Below are 27,418 nucleotides of genomic sequence, written 5' to 3'. Positions count from 1 at the left end.
TAAGTATTGTTATTTTCCTCTTCCTTTGCTATCCTAGTAAACCGTCCCCACCCCAACCCACAAGTTTTACACTTTTCTTCCAATTCTCCTCATCCCATTGTAGGGTGGGGGGAAGGAGTGAGCAAGCAGTTGCATGGTGCTCAGCTGCCAGCTGGGGCTAAACCACAACACAAGCCTCAGTGAAAAATTAATTCATTAGAACACGTGTCACTATCCTGGTTTCTTACGAGAGAAATTTCAGGATGCTGCAAGTTGGGGACAGATTTCTGTATTTCAGAGCATGGTCTGTTGGAAAATCATGTTCAGAAAACTCCCAGATTTTACAAAATTTACACCACTCGTAGTCATTCTATTGACTAATGCAGTGGTCAGACCCTAACACTCTTGTTCTTAATGGCTGTTCATATCAAAAACAATCTTCATAAAGAGAGAAGAGCTAAGTAGTTACATAAATGACACACCTTTTCTACAATGCAGAATAAAGAGCAGCCCAGATCTCATTTTACATAAATGAAAGACTTCCAGTAAATGTCTTGTTCAAGTCTCAGAGAAATAAGAAGATAGAAGATTTCACGTCACCTGGTTTAAGCAGGAATTTGCTAATTCAAAAATCGAATATGCCCATAACCTTGACAGTTACAGAAGATGTTTCTAGTCAAAGTGCGCACACACACTGCAGATAACATGGAGTCCCACAAAAATAACACCTTTTTTTCTATAGCAAAATTGATAAAGAAATCAAATTTGAAACAGTCAACTTCACATAACGTTTTAAGCATTGCTAAATTCACCCAGAGTTTCACTGGGACAGGCTACAGTCAGAAGCTCAAAAGAACACCATTTGTTGTATTATGAACATTAGAGGCTGAATGCACAGAAGCAATCAAAAGAAGTTTGATTGCTCAGAGCTTCTATGGGAAAGAATCTGCTTGACAGGCAGACTGAAACTAGGAAGAGATCTTTTTGCCTTCTGTCCCTTCTATACTCAAAGACTGCAGATTTCTTCCCTTCCCCAAAAAGCAGGACTACAACAAAAGTAGGTGACATATCAATATTCAGGCTAATGGGGACAACTAACCAAGGCCCTAAATTCTCCTTAACTGCTTGTGCCAAAAGGACTTAAGAAGCAATGCAGAAATCTAGAGAAGTAACAACAACTTCATTAAATACAAACTAAAGTGACAAAATGCACACATTCTGCCCACAGAAGCTTGAAAAAAATGGCAGTAAGCAGAAATATTAACAGAATAATTCTACTTCTACAATTTCTGTGGAATATAAGCATGTTAAATGTTTAGAAGATATTCAGTATCTTTTGACTATTCTCTAGATAGACTCACTTAAAGAGCTCAAAATTATCAGAATGTTTACTAGCATCTGATTAGAAAGGAAACACTTATTATGCAGTTATGAGATCAACTCATCTTTACACCTGGAAAAACAAAGTTTCTTTCTGAAGTGGTTGATTAAACAATATTATAAAATTATTCTACTCTTTTGAATAGAATATTCTCTTTTCTCGGTAAAGAAAAAACAAAAATACCTTTTGTTCATTCAGCAGGTCTGTAATGGTTTGTGACATTTCATCCAAACTCTGTGCTGCCTTTACCAGGTTATGTAGAGCACGTACATGCTGGTGAAGAGGTTCAAAGTCACAAAGTATGGGAACCCTTAAAAACAGTATAGGATTAAGATTTTTTTTCTACATTGTTAATCTAATATTCAAATATATTAAATCATTACATGTATATTCCAACAAGACTAAGCTTCCCTCTGTATAAGGTTTGTACTTTCTTCATTTCATCTATTTTACATGGAAAATTCACTAAGACCACCTGTTATTTGTGTTTTAAGTTAAGAACTTGAGAGCTTTTATGGAGCAGATAATGATAAACACAATGATGGGGTAGTAATATGTCAGAGTCTTTCCACCTGAGGAAAACATTTACCAGTAGTACCTAGAGTTACAATAACAGTAACAGAAGAGAACCGATCATGATTAGATCTGTAATTGAAGCACTTATGGCTGCAAATTATTCTTCTCTCCAGTTGGATTCTCTCCAATCTAGCTCTTCCTTTGAGGTAGCTATTAATTCTGGACTATTTTATTTTAATGACAGGTAACCTAAATTAAAAGGCTGATTAATGTGTCATGATCACACTGCAAGTGTTGCAAGATAAGCTTTTGATTGCAAGTTTTCTAAATCTCTGGAAAAGCAACTTTTAATTAATTTTTCTTGAGAGTCCATATAATGAGAATTTTTAATTTGTTCAGGAATATCTCCACTGAAATCATGAAGGAGTAGTTCATTTCAACTAACAATATAAGCAGATTACACTCCAATATATTCTGCATTGTCTATTCAATATATAAGGCAAGTGGTATCTAGGGTATTTTTGTAGAATTAAGATTTCAGCAATTGCTCAAACATGCAATTTCAGAAGACTGAAGCATTTTAAGTAAATAGAAGCATCGTTTTAATTATGCAACTCAGGGGTTCGGTGCTGATAGAAAAGGACTTTGTGCTGGGTCTCAGTCTATTGCTTGCTCTTTAAATGTTAAATGAAAATACCAAAGAAAGCACTGCTCTAAAGTTTCTTCTCAAGCCCAGTGTCTGCCAAGGTGTGTGACAACTTTGCCCACTTGGGTTGCAAGTCCATCACTGTCATCAGTATTTTCTTCAAATGTATCCCAAGTCCAGAAACCAGGAGGAACATGACATAATCCCACCTCTATTGCCATCAAGTGGAAAGCTATGTCACTACAATTCGGACCAACTGAACTAGTTTAGTTAGTTATTAGTTTTCTGACAATAGCAAGGCAAAATTTTTCCTGAACTCAGTCCAAACTTCCCAGAAAGGTTATCAAATTCTCACAAACTCAAAAATCTGGCAAGCATCAGCAATATGATACTATAGTTTGCATTTTTTTTTCTGCAAAATCACTGAGGAGCAAGCCTAAGAGCCTAACAAGAGAAAATAAAAGGGTACATCAGCTGTATCATGATGTAGGACTGTCAAGCAGACTAAGCTCACTATACTTATTGTTAATTCCAGCAGCAATACCATAAGGATGGCCAGGAATTCTGAATCAAAAAGAATGCCAGTACAAAATAGAGGTGAAAAACACAGTGAATTCAGCTCCTGCACAGTGCACCAATAACAAGTATCAGGCTGATAGTGTTGGTGAATCTGACAGGTGACAGCAGAGCATCCTCCTTTTGGATTTACCTAATCATTCTTTGTGGAATTGTGGCCTTGGGGCTAGAAAAAATGCAATCTCAGCAAATCTCTAACTGCAGATCTGTTCTAGGAGAACGATGACAGATACATGCAGCATCTGACTGTGGTCATACTGATAGATCTCTTCATAGACAGAAGCTTACACAGAACTTGCTACTGCCTATTTCGTGCCCATTACCTTGGTTGGCATTTCTTTATCTGATTGCTACAGGTTTAAGACATATGAGTTTGAAAGCTCAGTCTAGCAGTCAACTTTTCCAGAAAAACATCTCCAAGTTCTAGATAAGAAACTAATCCTGTCGAGTTGCCTGTGAGGAAAAAACAGTAGCTTTCCTGTCTACACTTGCATGTCTGCCTCACTGTTGGGAGATAAGAAACATGGAAATAGAGCTTCTGCTCAAAATGATGGATTTCCACAGATAGCAGAGGCACTTAGATAATACACTTTTTAGTAAAATAAGTCTGTCAGAGAAAAAGCAATAATACAGGAGATCTCTATGATCTCTCACTGGGCTGAAGAAATTTATTTCTTCTAGAATATCACTTAACAAAGAGCAAATGAAAAAATCAATCTAATTCTGATCTGACAAAACATTAAGTTATCGAGTTTATTTCATTTTAAAACTGACAATTTTTTGGTTTTAGCTATGGGGCAGTTCAGAGGAACGTCCAACATCCCTTTCATCTCAATACAGCATACATGTGCTCAAATCATCCAAGCTTGAGTACATGAAGCATATAGATAATACATATCTGCATTAAGGCAGTGAAGACCATTGCTTAAGAATGACACCAGTTCAAAAAGTATCCTTGTCTGTTCCTTAGAAAAAATTAACTGGGAAAATGAGCAGGGGGAAGCTACTTCCATAACGTACAAAGTTTAAAAAGGTGCTTTACCTGAGTAATGGCTGTACTTCTGAAGGACAAAAAGACTGCAAAAACTGCAAGTCACTTAATGAGATATCTGGAAGTTCACTGTCAAATCTGCGAGGTTTTCGTGTCTGTATTAAGAAGAAATTAATTTACACATTGTTGTTAAGGTAAATAATATCAAGATAACTAACGAAGGATTAAAAAAGAGCTCAATTAATAACACAGAAAAGCTGGTGTTAAAAAAAAGTATGAAATCTTTTGAGAGATCAGTTTAAGAGAACCATGCCTGGCCCCACACCCTAAAAAAAAAAAAATCATTTACATCGGGCAGCAGTAGAATAAAGTCTTTCAGTTGGAAGGGGTCTACAATGATCATCTAGTCCAACTTCCTCCCTGTCACCAAGCTTCATAAACATTAAGGATGTGTTTAAAAAGTTAAGGGATAAGAGATGGCACTGAAGCTTTATTTATAGTGCTGTTAAACATACAGTCAAATATTAATTCAGTTCACTATTCAGAACATTGAAATGAGTTGCATTCTGATTTTTCCAAGTATCCTTTAAAACAAAAAGCTGTGAAGGAGAAGCTGCAAAGGTTAAACAAAGCAGAGTAAGATGGCAACATTAGAATCAGGGAGAGTTATCTTACTTGAATTAAACAAGCTGTATGAAATCAAAGTTAACAGGCAATGCTTGATTACAGCTATACTTTTTCACCCCTTCATGTTATCAGCCAATAGAGATGAAAATGCTTTTCTACTCATCCAGTGATTACAGAAAAAACGTGAAAACCTCTTACTTGTTTTTACCATCCAATTAATTTTATGGCTGTATTATTCAGAAGAGAGAACTAAATGATCAAATTATCCCTCCTGGCTTCTTTTTTTGTGATCATTAATAGCAATTTTTTGTGCAATACCACAGACTCCTTGTTAAAAAGGAGTACTGAGTTGACATTTCCTCTCCCACCACACTGCAAGTTATGAACGAACGTTAATATAAGCCACTTCAAACAGCAAAGACCACTAACTCCCAGCTTTTTCATCTGTGTCAGAGCAATGTGACACACACATAGCTTGAATGAATTAAGCTTAGGTTTTTTAATTTATGAAAGTACCACTTATAAAAATGAAATAAAACCAGAAAATATATTGAGTACATACACAAAAGGATGGAGGCCAGGAATCAAGTCCTCTAAACAAACGATTCCTTAGAAAAGACTTCCCTGGGCAAAGAAAAAAATGGTTATTCAAAAGAAAGAAATGCAACATACAAACAATGTCTCCAGAGCAAACAATTAAGCTACTGCAGTTTTAACAGCTGAATTAAATTTGAAAGCATTACTAATTATGCCACTTCCTGACAACATAAAAATGGCAAGTGACCGCAGAACTTCATGCCAAGCCCACCACTTCAGTAGAACTTGTCACTTCATTGAAGCTTCTTTTTGCTTAATGTTCACTCTGCAAAAGCCTCAACTCATTTTTCAAATTTTAATTGTAATCTTGCTAATCTCCTTTCCAAAATTTTGATAACCTTTTGCTCAATTTTAGCAGTTCATTCAGAACGTAAAGTTGCAGGCTTTGCAGAAAAAAGAGAAAAAAATAATCAGATTTCTTTTACCAGCAACTTCATTTAAAATTTTTTTTTAATTTCTGGTCAAGCTCTTTAGACATAGGTCTTTGTTCTTGTTTTTTTTCTGAAGTAATACAGAGGACATTGTAGCAATACTCAAATATTCAGTAATGGTTTTAAAAGCATTATTTAAAAGAAATCACAGAGCACGTTCAAACAGAAACAGCATTCAAATGCAATAATTGGAAATCTTATCTTTTACAAGCATTAAACTAATTAGAACGTTCAGAGTATTTTGGATAATCTGTATGAAACAGTTCATTAATTTGATTAATGGAAAAAAATAAGAGAAAAATATTTTGTTCATAATAGGACTGTCTGGCACACCGCATGTATTTCCTATTTAAGTCAAATAAAAAGTTATATAGGTATTTAAACTACAAGATAATGAAAGTACTTTAACTACAAAGACAGAAGTCATACATAACCACAACCCTTATTTCACGGAAGAAAAACTACTTACTGAACAGTTTACCAAAAGATTCCCTTTTTGCCTTTTCAGCTTCATAGAGGTGTTTTCCATCTTTTATTAAAGCACCCGCCCACTGTGGAAGGGAAAATATGTAGTTAGTTGTTAATTTGTACCTTAGCACAAAAGCTTGGTCTCAAAGTTTTACTTACTTACCTCCCTGTAGTGTTTTATGAACATTTTTCTCCTCACAACCTCAACAACAGCTAGACAGTACATTTGAGGAACAGTACTGAGAGCCTCTACAACCTTGACCCTTTCTAGGAGCTCTGTTACAAGACGAAGCAATGCTTGTAGTTTCTCTCCATCTTGGTCAGCATGAAGCATTACAAAACAACACCACCTACAAAAGTAGGTTACACTTTAGAAGTTAACAACTTAGTCATCTTTTCTGTATTTAAATTTCACTAAGATTAGCAACATGTCTGGATGAACTGAACAATGACATCATTTTACATGGGACAACAGGCTGTCTGGAAGTACCGAGCAATTCAGAATTCAGTAGTCACCTTGCAGTTCCCTGTTAATTTCTCCCAGTAAGATATTCATATCAGTGCTCAAAAAATGAACACTTACAACCATTTGAGTTAAGGTTATTGGTTTTGACAGGTAATGCTCTTAGCATACATAACCTTAGAAGGTATGATAATGTAACTTTCTCCAAAAGAATTAAAAAAGCTGGTACATCCAGAGCAAAGAGTCTACTTTTTGCTTATCAATCTTAAAAATACTCATTGAAAAGCATTAGCACAAAATATTAAGGGTAGGGATATTGTCAAAGAAATAAGATCAAAACACGGTTTGGTAAGTTCACACCATCTACTCACGCACTACAAATCACAGTACCTGTAACATACAAATTCCCACACCTTGTAACTACATCTTCAATTATCTTATTGATACAATCAATACATTAGTCTCAAGCACAGCCACCAATGTAACTAAATCACAGGACAACTACTGAAACGGTGATCAGCTGGTGTGCTTGACAGGAAACATTACAGCAGTTTTGCCATTAGAGAAGGCATAAGGTGGAGGTATATCTCTCAAGTCACAAAAAAAAAGTTCTTCTTGACAGAAGCTAAGTGAAACAACAAATACAAACAAGTCAACATTAAGCAACTAGGAACATATACTAACAGAGAAACTACAAGACATGCACTGCTGACTTTTCTCATAGTAATGAGTAGTAAGAAATAAAAAGAGAGCACTACACGAAGCCAAGGGCCAGTTCAAAACACAAAGGGAAGTACATTTCACACACAACATAAAATAAAGTTGTGGAACTTGCAAAAAAACAGGAGTTTGTGGATTCAAAAATAAGTTGGCCTAGGTCATGGCAAAAACACTCCATCAGCAATTAAACACAGAAGAGCTGCTTCTAGGTCAGATAAGAATATTCTTGTCTAAGAATATTTACATACAGTTATGTTCTTTCCACATTATGAGATTCCCATTATGGTAATTTGCTACTAACTGCTACTGTAGACAAGCTAGAAAAACCTTTGGTTTGACCCAAAATACAATGGGGGTTTTTGTATGTATGTTTATTTGGTGGTGTTTGGTGTTGTGGTGGGGTTTTTTTTGAGGGGTGGTGCAGGGTGGTGAAAGTGGGGACGGGTGGTTGGTTTTTTGGTTTTTGTTTGTTTTTTTTTCTACAGCTATGCTTTACTATTCTCTTCAGACCTATCCTCTTTGCATCCACTCTCCACACTTCACCAGCTTGTTCCTTAAAAAGGGATGCAAGTCTTTTCCTCTAACAACTTATGAATTAAGTGTATTACAACACATACTTTAATGTGGAGGAAATGAAAGTGATATTTATGGCAACCTAGGTTCTACATACTATCCCTTAATACCTGACGCAGTGAAAAATGGTGCAAAAAAGTCATCTTTTCACTGGCCTAAGAGCAGACACATAGGCGAAGATAAATTCACATTTCAATTTACCTAGCAGTATTTTTTTTTTAACAAACACAACAGGTCACTAGTGCACTGCTGATTCTGTTTGACTTCTTCCTGCACCTCATCTATGCAAACTGCAACCTCTTCAAAAAGAAAAAAAAAAAATCTACGTGATGGATACCCAGTGTGCAAGTCTAACAGGGTCACAATATTGCATAATTATTTGCTGTTAGCATAAAGTTTTTTCATCCAAAAATTATTAAACTCTGTATACTTCTCCTATGTATCTGACATGACAAATTATCTAAGGCATAATTATTAAGTGTAGTAGTATGAAAAACTGTATTTCCCACTGAGCAATACAAACTACTTACTGTCTTCCATGTTATACAGTAATGATGCTTACATGAAACATTGCCATTTTTACCAGATATGGCTGGATATAATTATTTTTCATGAACTACAAGGAAATCAAACTACTGGCATGTTTTTCTGCTTTGATTTGATCACAAGCTACTGAAGAGTACTTCACTTACGCTTATTATAATCCTTTGAAAACATCAATATAATTACCCGTCATATTTTTATAAGATACTGACAGCTTCTGAGTTAATGAAAGGAGAGGGGATTATAGGTTCTTGGATATTGTTTTATTGATATGAAGACCATTTGAACTCTAAGAAAAGTTTCTTTTAAAATATTGTTTTTGTTTCACACTTACAAATAGCTTCATATATGAACTGCAGCGATCCAACTTTTATTTTCTCTCCCATTAAGAAAAACTCTACACGTTACCAAAGATTTTCTTATGACACATTCTTTAAACAGTCTTGATGCAAGTGCAAAAATTGTAACTTACTTCAGTCTCACTTGTAGATTATTTGCAAGCTCCTGTTTGGCAGTGGTACATTTCTGTTTAATATCTAACAGTTTTCTGTGATTAGTTAACATAATCATCAGCTGATTTGCATGACTTAAACACAAATCAGGCAGCACAGAAGGATCTTTCAAGTTCTCAGCTCTCTTCTGATTAGCCAAAAATCCCTAGAGGAAAAGAGACATGTTTGTTACACAATCTTTGTGACAGTCAAAAAGCACGGAAGTGATTCATCTTCTCTTTAAGAATGCAAGCATTTTAATAAACTTACTGTAACTATTCAGGAGTATAACAGAATGCTACGTAGAGAAGTGTCAAAGTTGCTTTCTTTTCATTCTATAATCCAGTCCAAATAAACCTTATCCGATATCTCTCTTCCAAACCTTTATCAACACAACTCTAAGAGCTTTACACAACTAACCAACACAGTGAAAGATCATAAAAGTTAATGCAGCAGAAAAGCACCTAGTAGTATGGAGAGGATCAACCATCATTCTAATTTCTGCAAACAACCAGCTCGTCAACTTCTGGCATATGCATGACCTAACATCGACTTAGAGCATATTCAGTACTATTGTGGGCTAATGAGTATACTTTTTACATAAAGAAATTCATACATGAAACCAATTCTTCTTGAGAGCCAAGATTGTAGCAAGACATCTATTTGCACACAGGAGCTGGGCATGGCAAATCTGTTGTGGATGGTAACAGACAACCCCTAAAAGGCTGGGGGACAAAACAGGGAAGATGAACTGTAATCAGCCATCTAAGACCTGTTTATCTAAGGCAGTCCTACATACTTGTTTATTAAGCCTTTGTTTTCTTAATAAAGAAGCCCTGTGTCCTGGGCTGCATCAAAAGAGGTGTGACCAGCAGGTCAAGGGAGGTGATCCTGCCCCTCTACTCCGCTCTTGTGAGACCCCACCTGGAGTACTGCATCCAGCTCTGGGGGCCCCAGTACAGGAGAGACATGGAGCTGTTGGACAGAGTCCAGAGGAGGGCCACGAAGCTGATCAGAGGGCTGGAGCACCTCTCCTGTGAGGACAGGCTGAGAGAGTTGGGGTTGTTCAGCCTGGAGAAAAGAAGGCTCCGGGGAGATCTAATTGCATCTTACCAGTTTCTGAAGGGGGCTACAGGAAAGCTGGTGAGGGACTGTTTAGCAGGGAGTGTAGTGACAGGACAAGGGGTAATGGGTTTAAGCTGAAGGAGGGTCAATGTAGATTAGATGTTAGAAAGAAATTCTTTACTGTCAGAGTGGTGAGGCACTGGAACAGGTTGCCCAGAGAGGCTGTGGATACCCCATCCCTGGAAGTGTTCAAGGCCAGGTTGGATGGGGCTTTGGGCAACGTGGTCTAGTGGGGGTGTCCCTGCCCGTGGCAGGGGGGTTGGAACTAGATGATCTTTAAGGTCCCTTCCAACCCAAACCATTCTATAATTCTGTATTTTTTAAATATAATTAAAACCTTGCACTTTGTCATTCTTCTTAGATTTCTATGCAGACTATCATTTGAATTAGTAACATGATACCATCTCTACTATCTTACAAGCATCTTTTTTCCAAGCAGTATCCAAACAACTGCTAAGACTGTTATGAAAATAATTCCTAAGGCTCAAATAGGAAATCAAGGAATACAAGCATCTGGTAGTTCACTTAATCATTTGTTTAACCACAAACAATTAATTAATTGAAGATTAAAAAAACCACAACAAAAAGCACCAAACACACCATCGTGTTCTGACTGTTCTTAAAAAAACCTGTAAGTAAAGGAATGGGCAATTTACAAAAAGAAAAGGCAAAGATGAAGATTTGAAAGTTACAAGTCTGACAAGTCTTTAAAAGGTACAAATTCTAAATTTACAGTGGCATTTAAAGAAGGTGCCACAGTATCTTTCCAAATGACTCAAAAGTGGTATTGTTAAACTTGAGGTAGGCTCTTCATTCAGGTGAAGAGGGAACACAGGTAAAACCACCACACGCAGCCTTGGGCAACACAGCACAGGGATGGAAGAGTAGCTTTTCCATCATTCCCTTGGATTTAGCACTGGCCTACAAGGTGAACACTGCAAGACTGAGATTTAGCACAAACTTACTTCTAAACTTGCTCATTTAAATTATCTGAAGACAGGCTTCACTTTTAGATAATGCTGCCAGTACCGGCAGCACCCACCTTTATGAGCCAGCCAGAAGATGGAGCAGGAAGCCTGGGTCTTATGTGACTGTCAGCCCGGTTCTCTCCTGCTCAAAAGGGGGAGCTGACCACCCCAAGATAAGGTGGCAACATTGTTCACTTACTCCTACTAATGATTTCTGATTGCACATTGGCATATAAGAAACTCATGACTTTCTTCATGGTCCTAACTCTGATGTAATGGCGAAAATCTGAGTATCAGATAATGACTACATACAGATTTTAACATACTTCCAGTTGCAAACAAGGCATTAAAGTATAGTTTTAGGTATAAAGTTAACCAAAGTTCTTAATAGAAATTATATTTAATACATAAGCTTTGATATGATACTCTAATGTTTTCAAAAAAGTAGGAGCTATATATTTTACATTTAAAATAGTCTTTAATCAAATTTCTAATCACTTCCAATGACACTGTCTAGTGCAGGCATGCTACTCACTCTCCTCACTACAAGCTTGGCGATCAACCACTAAGCACATTACCTCTTCACTGATCCTGTATCATTGAGCATTACCAACTTACCAAGGACTCAGTATTTCCCTTCAAAACTAAATTTAACCAACTTGACTCTTATTCCATGTCTCCAACTGACGTTCTGTTTTTCTAGCTGTTCTTCTATTTCTAGACCATAAGGATAACAGAAAATCCTTCCACAACTCAAACCTGAAGGTCCCCAATTTTTCTAACTCCTGAACTATATAATGCAGCAGGGTCATAACTCCCCTTTTCAGCTCAGATAAATAAAACATGTTCCCTCAGAACAAGAAAAACTAACTGCATGGAGTGGCACATAAGCTAAATAACATTACCAAGAGAAAACAAAAAAGGACAGTGGAGCAGCTCACCAACTGTCTGCTTGTATTTGTTTGACTCTGGAACTAGTCAAAGATCAGAAGACGACAACATATTAAGAACAAACCAACGAATCAGTTGGTGTGACAGGAAGTGTTCAGGATATGCTACCTGGGCATGACACCAATTTCATGCCTCATTTTCCCTTTCCGTTACTGAGTTTTTTTCCATTTCTGCCTTTAATAAGAGACTGGATGAACTAGCAAAAATGAATCAATTCACAGCATTCTGGTCTCCAGCACACGAGCAACTGCAAACTGCTGGCTGTCTTTGATGGTCTACCATTGGCAAAAAGTTGTCTGCTCTTAATGTAGCTGTAAAACCAGGTGGAATGTAGACAGATTTGATAAAGATATGTACGGGCAGATACTAAAATAGTATTTAAGCCAGATGGTTTTTTTTCCTTAAGCTCAGAATACTCATTAAAAACATCAATCTTCAAATAAGCTTTAAAATAAATACCTACTGTGTTTATAGCTGTTACATATCTTCATCGGATCTTATTTTTTATTACTAGCTTTCTACATTAATGTTACACTAATACAGCATAACCTGTTTGTAAACCATTCACTAGATTTAACAAGATACACCTTAACGAGAAACATCTTAAAGAGTATTTTCAAAGTTTTTAATTTTTACCATTTAAGTGATTCTTACTCATCCAGATAAAACTTGATTTCTAAAATAAAAATAAATTAGATGTATTCTATCCTAGAAACAATACCATATACTGATGTATCTCAGAAGCCAGCAATTTTACACTGGTGCTTTTATGAGAATGTCAATTGGCTGCATTGGAATTAAGTATTTTTTTTCAAAATTATAACCAAGATAACGTGGACAGAAATACTTTAGCTATAAAAATATACAGCTTAATATGCAGTTGACAAAGTTGCAGTGAACTACAGCTCTGCATGTTCCTAGTCCATTAAGTCTGGGATATTTTAAGAAAGACATTTTTATTTTGTAGAGTTATTTTTTTCTCTCCAGTGAAGATGAATCAACATAAATATAAGACCTATATTTAAGTTCCGGTTGCTGTCCACCACCCACTGTTGCATTTTCAAGTAGTTTGATTTTTTTAAAAAAGTAAAACTACTAATATTGAAATGTCAAACTATTATGAATATAGCACCTTTTGAGCATCTCCAGTGTGGTAAGTTGAAAACTATCTTGCATTAGACACGCAATTGTTTCATTGTAATTTTTAACAGCATACCTGTATCAAAAATCTACCGTCTCCCAGTGTTATATGCACAAATGTATATTACCTGAGCAAGTTCTTTTTGTTCATTCACCAGTCTGCTGCAGCTTGCTATCATCTGGTCCAATGCATACAGCCTATCCTCAAGGCCTTTAATAGCCTTCATGTTCTGATTATCTAGTTTGGCGATCGTTTGTCGACATTCTGCCAGAAACGGTTGGATGATCCTTGGATCAAGCTTAAAAAAAAAAAAAAAGAGAGAAAATAAAAAATGTTTATTAGCAGTTTACATATTGAAAGGTGACATAATCTAGCTACATTAATTTTTTTAACCTTAATATTTTGATTTTTTTTTTTTATCTAATGTGTGCCTACATCTGTCATCTGTTTCAGAATTTTGAGTTAATGAGTCTGTGGATTTTATATCACAGCATGAATTTCTTTGAAGTATTCCAACCAGACCATCATAGAAATCAGGATCCTTAACTGATTCCTTAGACAAGTAGATCAGCTCTAAGTAACTGGAAAACAAGCTGTGGAAAAAATAATACATTCGTAACACTTTTTGCTAATGTTTTTTCCTAATAAAAACACATTTTTAAAATTATTTCATCATATTCCTTCACAGGCCATTACCAGAAAAAAAGTTTGAAACATTAAGAGGCTACCAATGTCTGCAACTATTAATGGTGGCTCTAAGTTTCACTATAAGAGTAGCGAAAGTAATTAGAGTCTGTATTTTCTTAGATCTAAAAACAACATCAGTAGTTGCAACAGCTTATGTAGGATGGATTTTAGTCTAAACTTGGAATATATTACTTAGGAACATAGTAAGCGTCATTAGATGTTAGCAGAATATGAATAAATTTGGCCAAATTTATCCAAAATGGTTATGGTATGCCATTTATTATAGAGAGAATCTAGTAAAAAGGACACTATCCTGGCTTTTTTCATCAACATGCAGGTTTTATGCCACTTCCAGAACACACAAATTAACCCTCAAAAAAGAAGCCACGTATATGACTCAATATTATCATAAATAAAAGTACTATTTTCCCCTGAATCTATTATTTAACTGTATAAAAGCTTTCACACACAGCACTTTTTCATTCTGGAAACACCCCTCTGGGGTGAGAGAAATCTGGAGGAAAAGCATTACAAATTAAAGAGCAGCTACAAAGAAAAAGTCTTTCATGCTCTTCAAACAACCAACCAACCACCAAAACCAAGCAAACAAACAAAAGTACCAAAAGGGGAAGTACTAAAACCTGGTAATTAACCCAGAACTTTTCAGAATAAATAATTAATGCTATTATTAATGTGACAAAATACATTGAAGTTCTCTGAAAACAGTAAAGGCTAATATTTAATAAGTTATGAATGGTCTTACAAATCTTGGTCTCTCCCAAGTGAGTTGTCGATCTTCAAGAACCAGTAATAAAAATATTCTCTGGGATTAAACCAGATTGTTTTTATAGTATCACCTTGATTGCCATCCTATTCAGGAATACTCCCATGGCATCCTGAATTACTCTACTGCAGCACCCAGAACAGTTTCTTAACAGAAAATATACGAAAAAGAACAATATGCTGGGTTTTTTTTTCTTTTTACCTTCATAAACTAATGGTGTTTTATCTCTTTTTACGAAGACTGCATATTCCTCTCATTCCACCCTGTAATTTATTTCCTCCATCCATTCTTTTTATCCCAGCTTTGACCTAATTGTATTTGTAGCACTCAGCCCTACTTTCACTGATAGATAATATTGCTTTCCTCATTTTTAAAAGTTTCTTCCTTTTCTAGCCTTTAAGTGGCTATGACAGCACTTAAAAGAAACATCTGGTTAGCTCCTACTTACCCACAGCTTTTAGTGCAGCCTAGGTTTCTGCAATAAGAAGCATCATTTTGTAGAAACACTTGGAGGCTAGAAGGACCAGATACCCAGCAGCACTCTGTGCATCACACCAGTTCTGCCAAGACTACCACTATCTGAGGTATAAAGCTCATACTCCGATGCTTTACACTTTCATGAAAATCTTACTTGAATTCAGAGTTTCAAATAAGAATTGCAACCACAAACCATTTGCATGGTTCATATTTCCAAGAAGGAAAGGGCAGGGGGAGAATGTGTGGAAAACAAAACATAAAAAAAAAATAGTGCCATTTTGTTGTAGCTTGCTATGTTAAAGTGTTATCTCAAGTAAATATTAAAAGAACAGTTGTGTTGCAATAAGTTTATTTAGTTTTTTCTTTTCCTCTTCAGCTACAGGCCAATTCTGTTTTCAAACTAATTCTAAATCAATGGTAGGCAAAGATTCAATCCTTTATGCTGCTATCAAAAGACAGTAAATTAATGTTTTCCTAAGGAAAACATTGAACTATTACTTCAAAGCTTTGTGGGTTTTTTTGTGAACCAAAATAGATCAAGATTGATCAATCACAGCTGTTCTAGTGGTGGCCGTAACAGTCTGACTAAAGTGTTTTCCCTACCTGCCAATTCTGCTTATGCCCAGAAAACAAAAAGAAACTTTATTTTTGCAGGAGCAACCATATTTTTTCCCTACAAAAATCATCTTAAGTTACAAAACAATTACAACAGCTGAAACAAAGGAATTCTGACTAGTCTTAGATAAGGCAAGGACAGAAAAGAACACAATTACAAGATAGTCTCTAAAACATGTGATGTATGTCAGATAAGACTACAAGCTGATCAAAAAAGCTACAGTAAGTATTTAACTGAAACGTTTTTTTTTCATTTTCCTATCACAAGCACTCGTGAAATTATACATTTTCTAAAGGTCAAATTCCTAACACTCAAGAACTCTTAAAACACTTGTCACCCCACCACTTCCCTCCCCCAGTCTCTGCTTTGCTCTCCATTCAGAAAGTTATCTGAGAAACAACAGGCTACAAAAAGGCGAGTCACTTCAAAAGCACCAGCATCTGGAAAATAAGCTGCAACATTCACTGTATTATAAACTGTTTTTTTTTTTAAAAAATGTTAACTTACCCTGCTCATAGAATCAAAACATTTTCTGACCAGAGATTCCACATCATTAGGTCTATCTTGAACATTTATCCAGTCTAACAAAGACACATTGAAGGAAGGCTGATCATCACCTTTCAATTCTACTGATGTTTCATTGTCCTGGACAGTAGCAGTTTGACCAGACTCCTTATCATCTTTTACATTTTCAGGATCTGTGCCTTCCAAAGCTGAACGTTCAACTGACTTGCAAAATGAGGCTAACATTGATTTATTGTTCATTTTAGATATATCAGAATAAACCACCAATTCAGCAGATTTCCCATCCTCAGTTTCTTCACTTTCTGCCCCTCCGTGCTCAGCTGAAGAATCCAGTCTTCCTAAACACTCTCTGTAACTATGTCTCGTTAGGCACTCCAGCAGTGGTATCTTGGCCATGATAGAAACAGCAGACCCCAAGCTTTTTTAAAAGGAGTGGAAAGAAAAACATATCAGTATCTAGAAGTCAATGTGACATAAAAACTTTGATACAAAACCACTTGTAATATAAAGTACTATTTATTTTAGAACTGAAGCAGATTTCAAAATTAATTCGGTAATTATCTTTCAAAATACTGTGTTCAGTATCAACATCATGAGACAACAGCTAAAATAGTTACAATTTTTGCTTTCTTCCACTGCTGAATATGAACTCTTCTAAACTTCCAAGTAAGCTTATGTTTATAATGCAATAATAAAAGGAAAGTTTGATAAACTGAGCCATGCACCTTTTTTGTTTTTTAAACACACAACTGGGACTTTTACATTTCCAATCTGCAGAGATACGAATGCTTATTAGAAAAGACTGAGTGTCCTCTAGCGAACTACTTCTCCGAAGTTTGAATGATTTCTATATATTTGGAAAAAGCTATGAAGTTCAATTTTTTTATTTTTTTAAAAAAGTAAAACATATTTATGCTTTATTTCTTTAAGTATCCGACATCCACTTACATTCTATTAAACAAAGCACTCATAGAAATACCATAATACTACAATGCGGAGAAAGATGTCAAAGATTTTCCTTGAAGTAAGGTCCACAGTTTGCAGGATACAAGTATACACACACACACCCACCCCCACCTCAAAGGTACACATATACACCAAAAATTTGTATCATGACTTCACTTTTTCAATATCAATCATCACTCTTAATATCTGCTCAAGTGTATTAAAAAGCAAATAATTCAAAAGTGCCAATATGTATTTTAAAATGTTGATTAATTTCTAAATGTATTATCTAGCTATTTCTAGTGCACATTTGGAAGGACTCCAGCTCTTAAACAGCTGCTCATTAACAAGCACATCTTCCACATAATTCAATACAGGTTCTGTGTGCTGATGAATACAAAAAAAATTTCAGTTAAAAAATGACTAGTATAGAACAGAAAGAATGTTCTCCTTGACACATAATCAAACAAATACATACTTGATTAATTAGAACTAGCACAAGTCATACAACACTCAAAAGATAAGTTTAAAATATAGTAACTTTGGAGACTGAGGCTGAAGGTTAATGGCAAACCTACTGTGTAAGTTTCAACTTGATATCATCTATGGACTGCAAATAGCTTGAATATACATTTTCAAACTTGAAAAGTAGCTTTTGGTAAGAGTATGTACAATCTTCCAAGTTGGCCATTATGGCAGCCCAGCCTTGATGCTGAAGATGTTCATCATGTACAAGACCTTCACAAAAGGAGCAAAGCTTCTTGGCAACCTCATACATTTCCTGCAAGAAAAAAAATCCGACAAAATGCAAATCACTTCAGATTATTACTGTGGTAACTATATAAAACATTAAAGTGAGACATTTAGAAAATAGCAATACAAAAAGTGTTAAATTTAGATAGCTAAAAAGTTGTACATCTTGAAAGTTCATCAAAAATAACAAAACTTCCTTTATTCTTAAATAAAAAATTCAAGTAGATGACAAAAAAATGTATAGACTATTTACTGAGAAGTATCTTCAAAACAGGCAGGTGAAAGTTGCAGTTCCAAAAAACCTTATAAAATTAATTAAATGCTCCCAATTTAAAATATTCAGTGTACACATACATGAATAATAATGGTTGTACAAATCTGATAGGAGCTAGCAAAGCAGGTCCATTAAGGAGAAAACTATTGATGAGCCAAGCAGCAGCTGAGAACAAGACAATGACAATGCAGGATGAGTCAGCAGAAGCACAGGTGCATCAGATGCAAAAAGAGATGCATGAGGAAAACAGCAGGGAAGATAATTAATTGAAGTCTTCCATTGATTAATAAACCAGATGCAACATGATGAGAAACAGCACAGAGTGTCCACAAAACTCTAACGCACACCCTGAAACTTGGTATATGCAAACCTACATAGAAGCTTTTCTTCTGTTAAAGAACTGGAAGACACAGAGGCATTTTACCATTATTTCATTACCACTCAACTTGGCAGAGTTAAAACACAGACCTAAATATGGCAGCTACCATATCTTACTAAAAGTGCACTAACAGCAATGCCTATTATATTCAATTCCTAAGTTTTAACTAGTAGGAAGAGTAACTATTTTAAGTTTACCAATTTCAGAAAACAGACTGTCCCCCTCAAAGGGCCTACTGCTCAAACACCAAAATGAGAAAGTAAACAAAAGTCATACAATAAATCCTTCAGCTCAATACTTTATCAATAATATACTACATGGAAAACATTCTCCTGAGCATACTTGTATGTTGGGTTTTAATATCTACTGACCCTCCAAGAAAGAAAATCTTACTTCTTTTTGCAGGTTGAGCGTACCGTTAAACTCAGACTGAACATATAACTTTCCTCTGCTTATAGAAAACCACTTATGGAGAAACAAGCTATACAAATACAGTAGAAAGCAGTGTTAAAAACCCAGCACAATAGTATATTTCAGAGTGCATTTGCTGCTGAACACATTGTTAGCAGCACATATGCATACAAAAAAAAAAGTAGAGCTCAACACTTATCTTCCCAAAATAAACCACAAAACTGCAGAGCATTTTATCCAAACATTTCAGAATTAATATTGCCAAAACCTGAAAGTTATGAACATCCTCTTTTTTTTTTTTTTTTTTTTAAAGTCCAAGCCTTGTCTCAAGCAGCACGACAAAATTCCACTGTCCTTCAAATTACTGGTATCTAAGCTATCAGCAGATCAACAATGAATACACAAACATACTTATGCATACAACTCCAAGGAAATCAAATGCTATTACAAGTTTTATCACTTCGTAGTAAGGAAGCTATTTGTCATCTTGTTTTCTGAACTTCGGTCACTTTCTATGCACGTGAGAATAAGGATTTCCAGTTTGAAGAGTTATTTTATTTGCTGCATGAGCTCTCACTTCCAAAGTCAAAATTAACTGATAACACAACTGGGGCAGCATCCAGAGAGTGCTGAAATCTGCAACTCCTTTTCTTCAGACTATCTCCAGTTCGTCTATACAATTTAAATTCACATAAGCTGACTGATGCAACATTGACAACTTGATCCATTGTTTATTATTTTCTTAAATTCACTTTATACAAGTTACAGGCAAATTCCATAGCATATAAAAACACAGAATTACTGCTTCCTCAATCATCATATTAAGAACCAAAAGAACAGGCTGTTTTATCTTAAGGTATACTAAAAAATACACTAAAAATATGAAGCTGAAAAGGTAACTGAATGTTCCCATTGTGTTTTAATGTATGTCCTGGGAATATACACCAGCATTTTACTTTCAACTTTTTCGTTCTCTTCCCAAAGTCAACCAAACTACTAGCAACAATTCCAGAAGTGAGAGCACATGCAGAAGCACACATTAGTTTGAAGACTACAACAATATAAGCCATCTACAAAATCAAAACTGATCATACAGTCTTTTTATGCAGTTCCTTCAAGTAAGTATTACAGGTTACTGGGTAAAGACCGGACTTCTCTAACCTTCAAACAAAAATGTTTCTTTAAAAGCCCTGAGCAGGAGGCTTTTGTTACTTCTATTTTCCTTTGGACAAATCACTTACCATTGCACAGCTTAAATGTGTAATAAGGAGATGTATACACTAGGCTTGATATGACCAGATCTTCTGTCCTGAGACACGCTCGTAACTAGTGGCCAGCGTTTGCTTTTTTAGCTACGTCGATTTACTGTGTTCACAATGGAAATCAAAAGTTACAAGTTAGTGTTGTCCTATGAAGCTTTATTACATGTCATTCTTGATGCTCCCTTGAGAATCTAAGTGTTGTCAAATAATTTAAGATTTTAGTTTACAAACAGGTTATGCTGTATTAGTGTAACATTAATGTAGAAAGCTAGTGTGTTGGGTTTGCGTGGCAGGGTTTTGGTAGCGGGGGGGCTACAGGGGTGGCTTCTGTGAGAAGCTGCTAGAAGCTCCCCCTGTGTCTGACAGAGCCAATGCCAGCCGGCTCTAAGACGGGCCCGCCGCTGGCCTAGGCCAAGCCAATCAGTGCCTCTGTGATAACATATTTAAGAAGAAGAAAAACACTTAGAGAGGGAGAGCTTTTGCAGCCGGAGAGAGGAGTGAGAAGATGTAAGAAACTCTGCAGACACCAAGGTCAGTGCAGATGGAGGGGGAGGAGGAGCTCCAGGCGCCGGAGCAGAGACCCCCCTGCAGCCCGTGGTGAAGACGATGGTGAGGCAGGCTGTCCCCCTGCAGCCCATGGAGGAAGGATGAGGGGGTGTAGAGATTCCACCTGCAGCCCGTGGAGGACCCCACGCCAGAGCAGGTGGAGGCACCTGAAGGAGGCTGCGGCCCGTGGGAAGCCCACGCTGGAGCAAGTTCCAGGCCGGACCGGTGGACCCGTGAAGAGGGGAGCCCACGCCAGGGCAGGTTTGCTGGCAGGACTTGTGACCCCGTGGGGGACCCCACGCTGGAGCAGTTTGCTCCTGAAGGTCTGCACCCCGTGAGAGGGACTCCATGCTGGAGCAGGGGAACGATGAGAGGAGTCCTCCCCCTGAGGATGAAGAAGCGGCAGAAACACCATGAGATGAACTGACCGTAACCCCCACTCCCCGTCCCCCTGTGCCGCTGAGGGGGGCGGAGGTTGAAGCCAGGAGTGAAGTTGAGCCCGGGAAGATGGGAGGGGTGGGGGGAGGTGTTTTAAGAGTTGATTTTATTTTCTCATTCCTCTACTCTGTTTTGCCTAGTAATAAATTAGATGAATTCCCTCTCTAAGTTCAGTCTGTTTTGCTCGTGATGATAACTAGTGAGTGATCTCTCCCTGTCCTTATCTTGACCTACAAGCATTTCATTATGCCTTTTCTCCCCTGTTTAGTGAATGAGGGGAGTGAGAGAGCGGCTCTGGTGGGCACCTGGCCTCTAGCCAGGGTCAACCCACCACAGCTAGTAATAAAAAAAAAGTCACAAGTTACCAAGTTTTAGTAGAAAAAAAATAATCATTACAATTGAGACCACTTGTTACACTACTGATGACCAGCACTGACATTCTGTATCTAGGAGTCTAACCTGTGGTGATTTACACAACTTTAACCAAACCAGTCCTAGAAGAGTGAGAGTAAACAACAGTATTTCCCAGAGTGGCAAATTAATATCGCTTTATTTTTTAGAAACCATGTAACAGAAGGGTATTCTAACAAGCATCAGGATCTGTCATATAACAGAGATATGCCCAAAGGAACTGTTACATAAAAATAAAAATACCCCAATGTCATTTAAGTATTCAACCAGCTATTCATTGTCAGAGGAGCTGTAGCTCGATACTAAGAGACAGAAGATTTTTTCTGAACTATTTAGAGCTCAAACAGAACTAACATTAAGCTCAAAATTCATCAGCCTGAAAACATAGCTAAGTTATTTTCAAATAACACATTTTCAAAGTTACCTGCAAGCTAATACACTACAAGTCAAATTGTACAACTAAAGAGACACATGACTGTTTCAGGGCACTTATGCAAGATATTACAACATTCCATATATTCCATATTATCATCCTCCCAAAGTTATTTTTACACGTGTATCCCAAGTGCCAAAGAAGTTCTCTCTGGGTGGTGGGGGGCAAACAGTACTGCTTTTGATGCTGGTTCCTTAGGCAGTATCATGAAATAAGCTCATTATGTCCAAATAGTAAGGAATATTACTCTGAATTCAGGTGGTCCAAGCAGATGGTTCAAACCAAGTTCAAACCACGTGGAATAACTATTTGTCCACCTATCAGAACTGTTTCAGTCTTAGACTATACCAAGCAGATACCACTGCAGGAAACACGAATACTATGTTAAACCTTATTTTATTTTTTAATGCTGCATGGAGGGGGTCAAGAAGAAAACAGTTTCATGAATCCTACAACCCTGTTTTCAAAAAGTGAGGGCGTGCAGCAAGAAAATGAAGTGCTGAAGCTTTTTGCTCCCTTTGGAGCATCCATGGAGTATCCATGTAGCTTAGAAGTAGTTAAGAAATTAAAAGCTACACACATACATCTTTCTTACCATTCCATCACTACTGAAATATATCTTCAAGTGATTTGGCTTGTTCTTCACCATCTCCATAGACAACATTTCTGGGGAGACCTCCTCAGGCTACTTTAGAAGGATCAAGACCAATCTATTTCACTCTCTGCTAAATTAATATAGTATAAAAACTGAATTATGTCAGGCATATAAATAAAGGCCTGCAATCTAACATATGTTTTAACACTTCTCAGTAGCGTTGCCAACTCCAGACAGGGTTCATTTTCTGTGCTAACAGGCTTGCTTTTGTCATTGATTTTTCACAGATCCACTCAAGGGTAATTGGCAGATACCCAATGGTTCACAGAACATAAAAATTAACCTCATTTGCCTTGTAGAGCTACGTCCATCTTACTCTGCTATACCAGCATACCTAGAACACTGACAGCTTCACCATACCACTTGAATGTGGACCTTCAGAAGCACCACTACCAGTACAAGACTAGACAAACCCAGGCTACTCTCAATTTGCTGTTATGTTGAAGAGTAAGTAAAGGCATCTTTAATACCTAACTTGTCAGAAAATTCACAGACCCACCAGAAAGTTTTATCATCTTTGGCTGGGTGCTTTAATAGAATGTTTACTTGAATTCTTATTATTTCCTTCAATCACCATAACTTAAATTTAGGCGATTCTTCTAATTACTTCCATTTACTGCATTTCAATCAAAATCAGTAGAAGCAACAAAGTACATTTTATCTAAACCAGAAATTAACTGCTAAAGTGTTTCCCATCAATTTCAAGACTTTGTCTTTGCATCCTACTGTCGAAATTCTGCTCATCTGAATGAAAAAAAACCTGTGGAAGGTCTGTTTGCCTTAAGTGGTCTTTGGACTTACCTCTAAAGAACAAAAGTTCTCAGGAAATGCAGGGTTCTTTCCATTCTCTATAACCCTGTGGTAAAAGGAAACAAGTCATCAAAGTCCCCTATTGCCATGTGTCTGAAATCCTGTAAAAAGGACTCCTCATAGGTTTCAGTCACTCTAAAAATCAACCTCAGGCCAACAAAAGAGATCCTTGAAAGTGAAATTACACACACCCATACACTATAACAGCAGATAAATGCTTCCACAAAAGGTAACCATTATCTTGCTCACCAAAATTAGTAACCAAGACCATACACCTCCAACTAAAACATCAGTAAAACTACTAGACTAACCATTTCAAGATTTCAGCTTTTAAAACCTGTAATTGGAACGCTTAACTTCACTGTGAGGAAGACTGATATTTCATGGCAATTTCTCTTTCATTAGACAGCTGATTATTCCATTCTCCTTTAATATTGGTCATTTTTGATGACTGCATCCTTTGGACATTTGTCCACACAGTTCACAACCTATTACATACTCAGAAAGTACTTATTTCATCAGCATAATACAGAACAAGTGATTCTGTAAGCCATAGCTTAATGACTTGTTCTTTAGTCTTTTCCTTCACTAGCTCTTCGCTCCGACGTTAAAAGCAGGCTAGGAGAAATCAAATCACAGAATTTAACACCAAAAAATACTGAGAAGCTGACGTAAACCACCACAGCCAGGGAATCAAACCATGGTACAGGGTAAGTGATAACTTCTACCAGCTTGATTCCAAGCCACCCAAGTCTTTTCCTCCTGCTGAATTTTCTAAAAGCTTGATCTAACAGTTCTGGTTACAAAGGCCAACCAAAACAAATGCTGTATCTTTTAGTGTACCTTAGGGTATATCTTTTAGCATACCATACTAAGACCTACTCCATTTTAACCCCACCCAGCTTTATTACTTTAAAAGTTTATGAGATTGATCGCTAATCTAAATTACAAAGAAGTCTAGACTTTTGTGGAGAAGCTAGAAGTACGTCTGGCTATTAGACTAATAATTTAGCCAAAAGGAATGAATAGCAGCAATTTAGTTACACAACTGTTGCAATCATTACAACTTAAAGAACATAAAATTTTAAAGGAAGTCTTTTCCAGAGGGTCTCAAAACAGCTTTCTAGTAGAAGTGAAAAAGTATTTTTCTAAATAGCAGATACACAGCTTTCAGGAAGCATGACTATACTTTTTGCCTTAAGTATTATGAAGCATTTGGAACTAAACCAAGAATGATCTAGGTACTATGACTGCAGCCAAGGGTTTAGGCAATCAAATGAAACGACCACAGTTTCTCATCCTTATTCCCATTTCTCAAAGAAAACTGACCAGAATTGACAGTTTGATGATGACAGCAACAGTATCACATGAAATCTGAAACATATCCACTAACAAGAAGTCTAAGTTTCCAATATCTTTATTCTGGGACAAACGATACTGGAACTTCAGTTATATCACTAAAAAAAAAAATAAGATAAATAATCCCTTTCTAAAAGCTAAGCTACCAGAAATTATTTTAAGCAGTGGTGTTAAAAGACCACAAGATTAGACAGGATTCACAGGACGTAGTTTATTGCACAATGTGCTGTGTAGAGAACGGCTTGTCTTCTCCTAAACTGGTGTGTATGTAAGTATTTGTAAACACTCTGTGCACCTCATTGTCCACATACTGCAGCTCAAGGCCAGAACTGCTGAACTGGAAGAGAAGTGGGAAACTAGGCTAGCTGTGAAAAGGCAAGCTGTAACCCTTTAGGCACAGACATCTCAAAGATTAACTTTTCAGTCAAAAGGTAAACCAGGATACTGGGACATAAAATGAAAATGGGCTTAGAAAATTGCTTTAATCAAGATTTAAAAGCCAGTTAGTAGATGCAACAAACACTGACCAAAAAGGATCTGATAAAATGTTTGTAAGACAAAGACATTTTGTCATATGTGACAAAACCTATGGCAAGAATTTCAGTCTAATTGGTAAAGGAACAAGTTAAGGTAACAGACATGGTTTCTGTCAAGCTATCAAATCTTTATACTCTGAATTCTATCTACATAATGAGATCTCATGTAATCAAAGGAACTTCAGAAAATCTGTACAGACATTAAAATCATGAAAGCAAAAAGAAAAAAAAATGGGGTATCTTCATATGATAATCACAGTACAGTGAAAAACCAAACAGGACGTAGTAAGTTTCTCACAGGAATGCTTTTTACTTAAGAGGTTTTAAAACCTAGAAATGGCTCATAAAATTAGTTTCAATTGGGAAAAGAAAGAAAAAAAAAAAAAGGCTGCTTTTACATATCCCATACATATATGGCCAAAAGGCTGTAAGAATGCCAGGGACTCCACTGTGAACCAAAACATTACTTTTGTTTATACCTGCATAGTAACTAAGGATCTAAGAAAATTATGGAAAAAATACAGAAAGCAAAAATAGAATTTAAATCAATAATGGTCAGCTTTATACAGGCAAAAAATAATGGAGTGGAAATAAAGGCATGGATTAACAAAAATACCTGTTAAAGGAGAATCTAAAACTACCTGTTGAAGGAGAATCTAGAACTACCTGTTATTGTGGGGAAAAAGTTAAAGGCCATGTACCATTGTATACAAAGTATGGATCAGAAAAAATGAATCAGAAATATCTGTCCACTTTTCTCCACAGTAAAAAAGGTAAGGTAAAACACCCAAAAATAAAACCACCAAACAAACAAAAAAACACCCCCACAACCCACCACCTTTCATACAATTCTACAGCATAGTCGCCAAGTCACAGATGCCAAAAAACTTTATGAATACTTCAGGGTGTGAAGGCTTTTATTTCTGTCTTGTTTCTTGATCTTTTTAAGCCTGCCTGGAAACAGTTGAATTTAATAATCTTCTACACAAGTTTGCCTATTACTAAAGTAGACATAGGACACAAGGTACTAGAGATCACCCAGAGCTCTTGCACAATAAATTAGCAGCCATCTTTTACGCACTTTTTACTATTTCATATGCTGTTTACAGTTTCATATCAAGTCTGATTTTAAAAATCATACTGTATATCCTCTGGGCAGAACAGGTACCAAACTAAACAAACTGGTAGCTATCAAATATTCCCCTCTACTTTTTCATAGTTATACATCATTGATTCTTGTTGTTGACAAGAATAGGTAAGACTTTCTATCAGGAGCAATGATTTACATTAAAACATTTTATATTAGGAAAATAAAAGTTACAATCATGTAATAGTACTAAATATTAATTAAGTTTCATTATTTAAATTACTCTAAATAATTACAACACGCAAAAACACTCCATCAAGTACTGCCCACTCTGCTTTTCTGGTAAAGCAGGTTACTGTCTCTCTAAACTTAATAAAAAGACAAAACTTGGATCATAAGGCAGATTTTTTCATGCCTACTTTGCAGGAAGCCTCCCATGCAGTACTCTCAGTGTGGCTTTGGATGCATCAATCTCACAGCTGCAGAGGTTTAGAGCCTTTCTAGCTCTCCCCAGATCTTAACCAATTTTGAGATGGATTAATATCCCATGTTCCCTGTTCCTCCCAGCCAAGAGGTTTATGGTGAACCTTGAAGAAGATTAATGTTCCAAGCACATTCGCAGTCCTCCCTCAGTTTCTTCTGAATTACTACGGACCTTGCCTCAACAAGGATCGTGAAAAACTACTTTAGTACAATACTCCTTTATACAGTTTTCACACCTTGGTACATCTAAAGTCATGATAGCCCATTTACTAATCTCCCACCATAAGTGATGGTTTTGTCATCACCCTGACCTCCCAAAGAAGTACCCCAATACCTTTTCACAGCCTAACACAGAACCTA

The 27,418-nt window shown here is 36.5% G+C and overlaps 1 protein-coding gene across 4 annotated transcripts in view; it reads right to left on the bottom strand.

Moving 5' to 3' along the window:
• The window catches only part of RB1CC1 (RB1 inducible coiled-coil 1), a 78,558-nt gene that overhangs the window by 30,574 nt on the left and 20,566 nt on the right, over positions 1-27,418 (bottom strand). For 3 of the 4 annotated variants that reach the window (XM_054814112.1, XM_054814113.1, XM_054814115.1), the window contains 9 exons: positions 17,800-18,002; positions 16,259-16,694; positions 13,315-13,485; positions 8,984-9,168; positions 6,376-6,562; positions 6,214-6,295; positions 5,279-5,340; positions 4,141-4,244; positions 1,544-1,670 (listed from right to left, as the gene is read on the bottom strand). In XM_054814112.1, the coding sequence (XP_054670087.1) occupies positions 1,544-1,670; positions 4,141-4,244; positions 5,279-5,340; positions 6,214-6,295; positions 6,376-6,562; positions 8,984-9,168; positions 13,315-13,485; positions 16,259-16,694; positions 17,800-18,002 (1,557 nt within the window). Of the gene's footprint in view, positions 1-1,543; positions 1,671-4,140; positions 4,245-5,278; positions 5,341-6,213; positions 6,296-6,375; positions 6,563-8,983; positions 9,169-13,314; positions 13,486-16,258; positions 16,695-17,799; positions 18,003-23,584; positions 23,640-27,418 lie in introns of all 4 variants that reach the window. The other variant, XM_054814116.1, reaches the window with a different exon arrangement.

The sequence above is a fragment of the Grus americana genome, chromosome 2, assembly GCF_028858705.1.
Source record: "Grus americana isolate bGruAme1 chromosome 2, bGruAme1.mat, whole genome shotgun sequence".
Lineage (NCBI taxonomy): Eukaryota > Metazoa > Chordata > Aves > Gruiformes > Gruidae > Grus > Grus americana.
The sequence above is the reverse complement of the archived record's forward strand: the minus strand, read 5'-3'. Positions and strand labels throughout refer to the sequence as shown.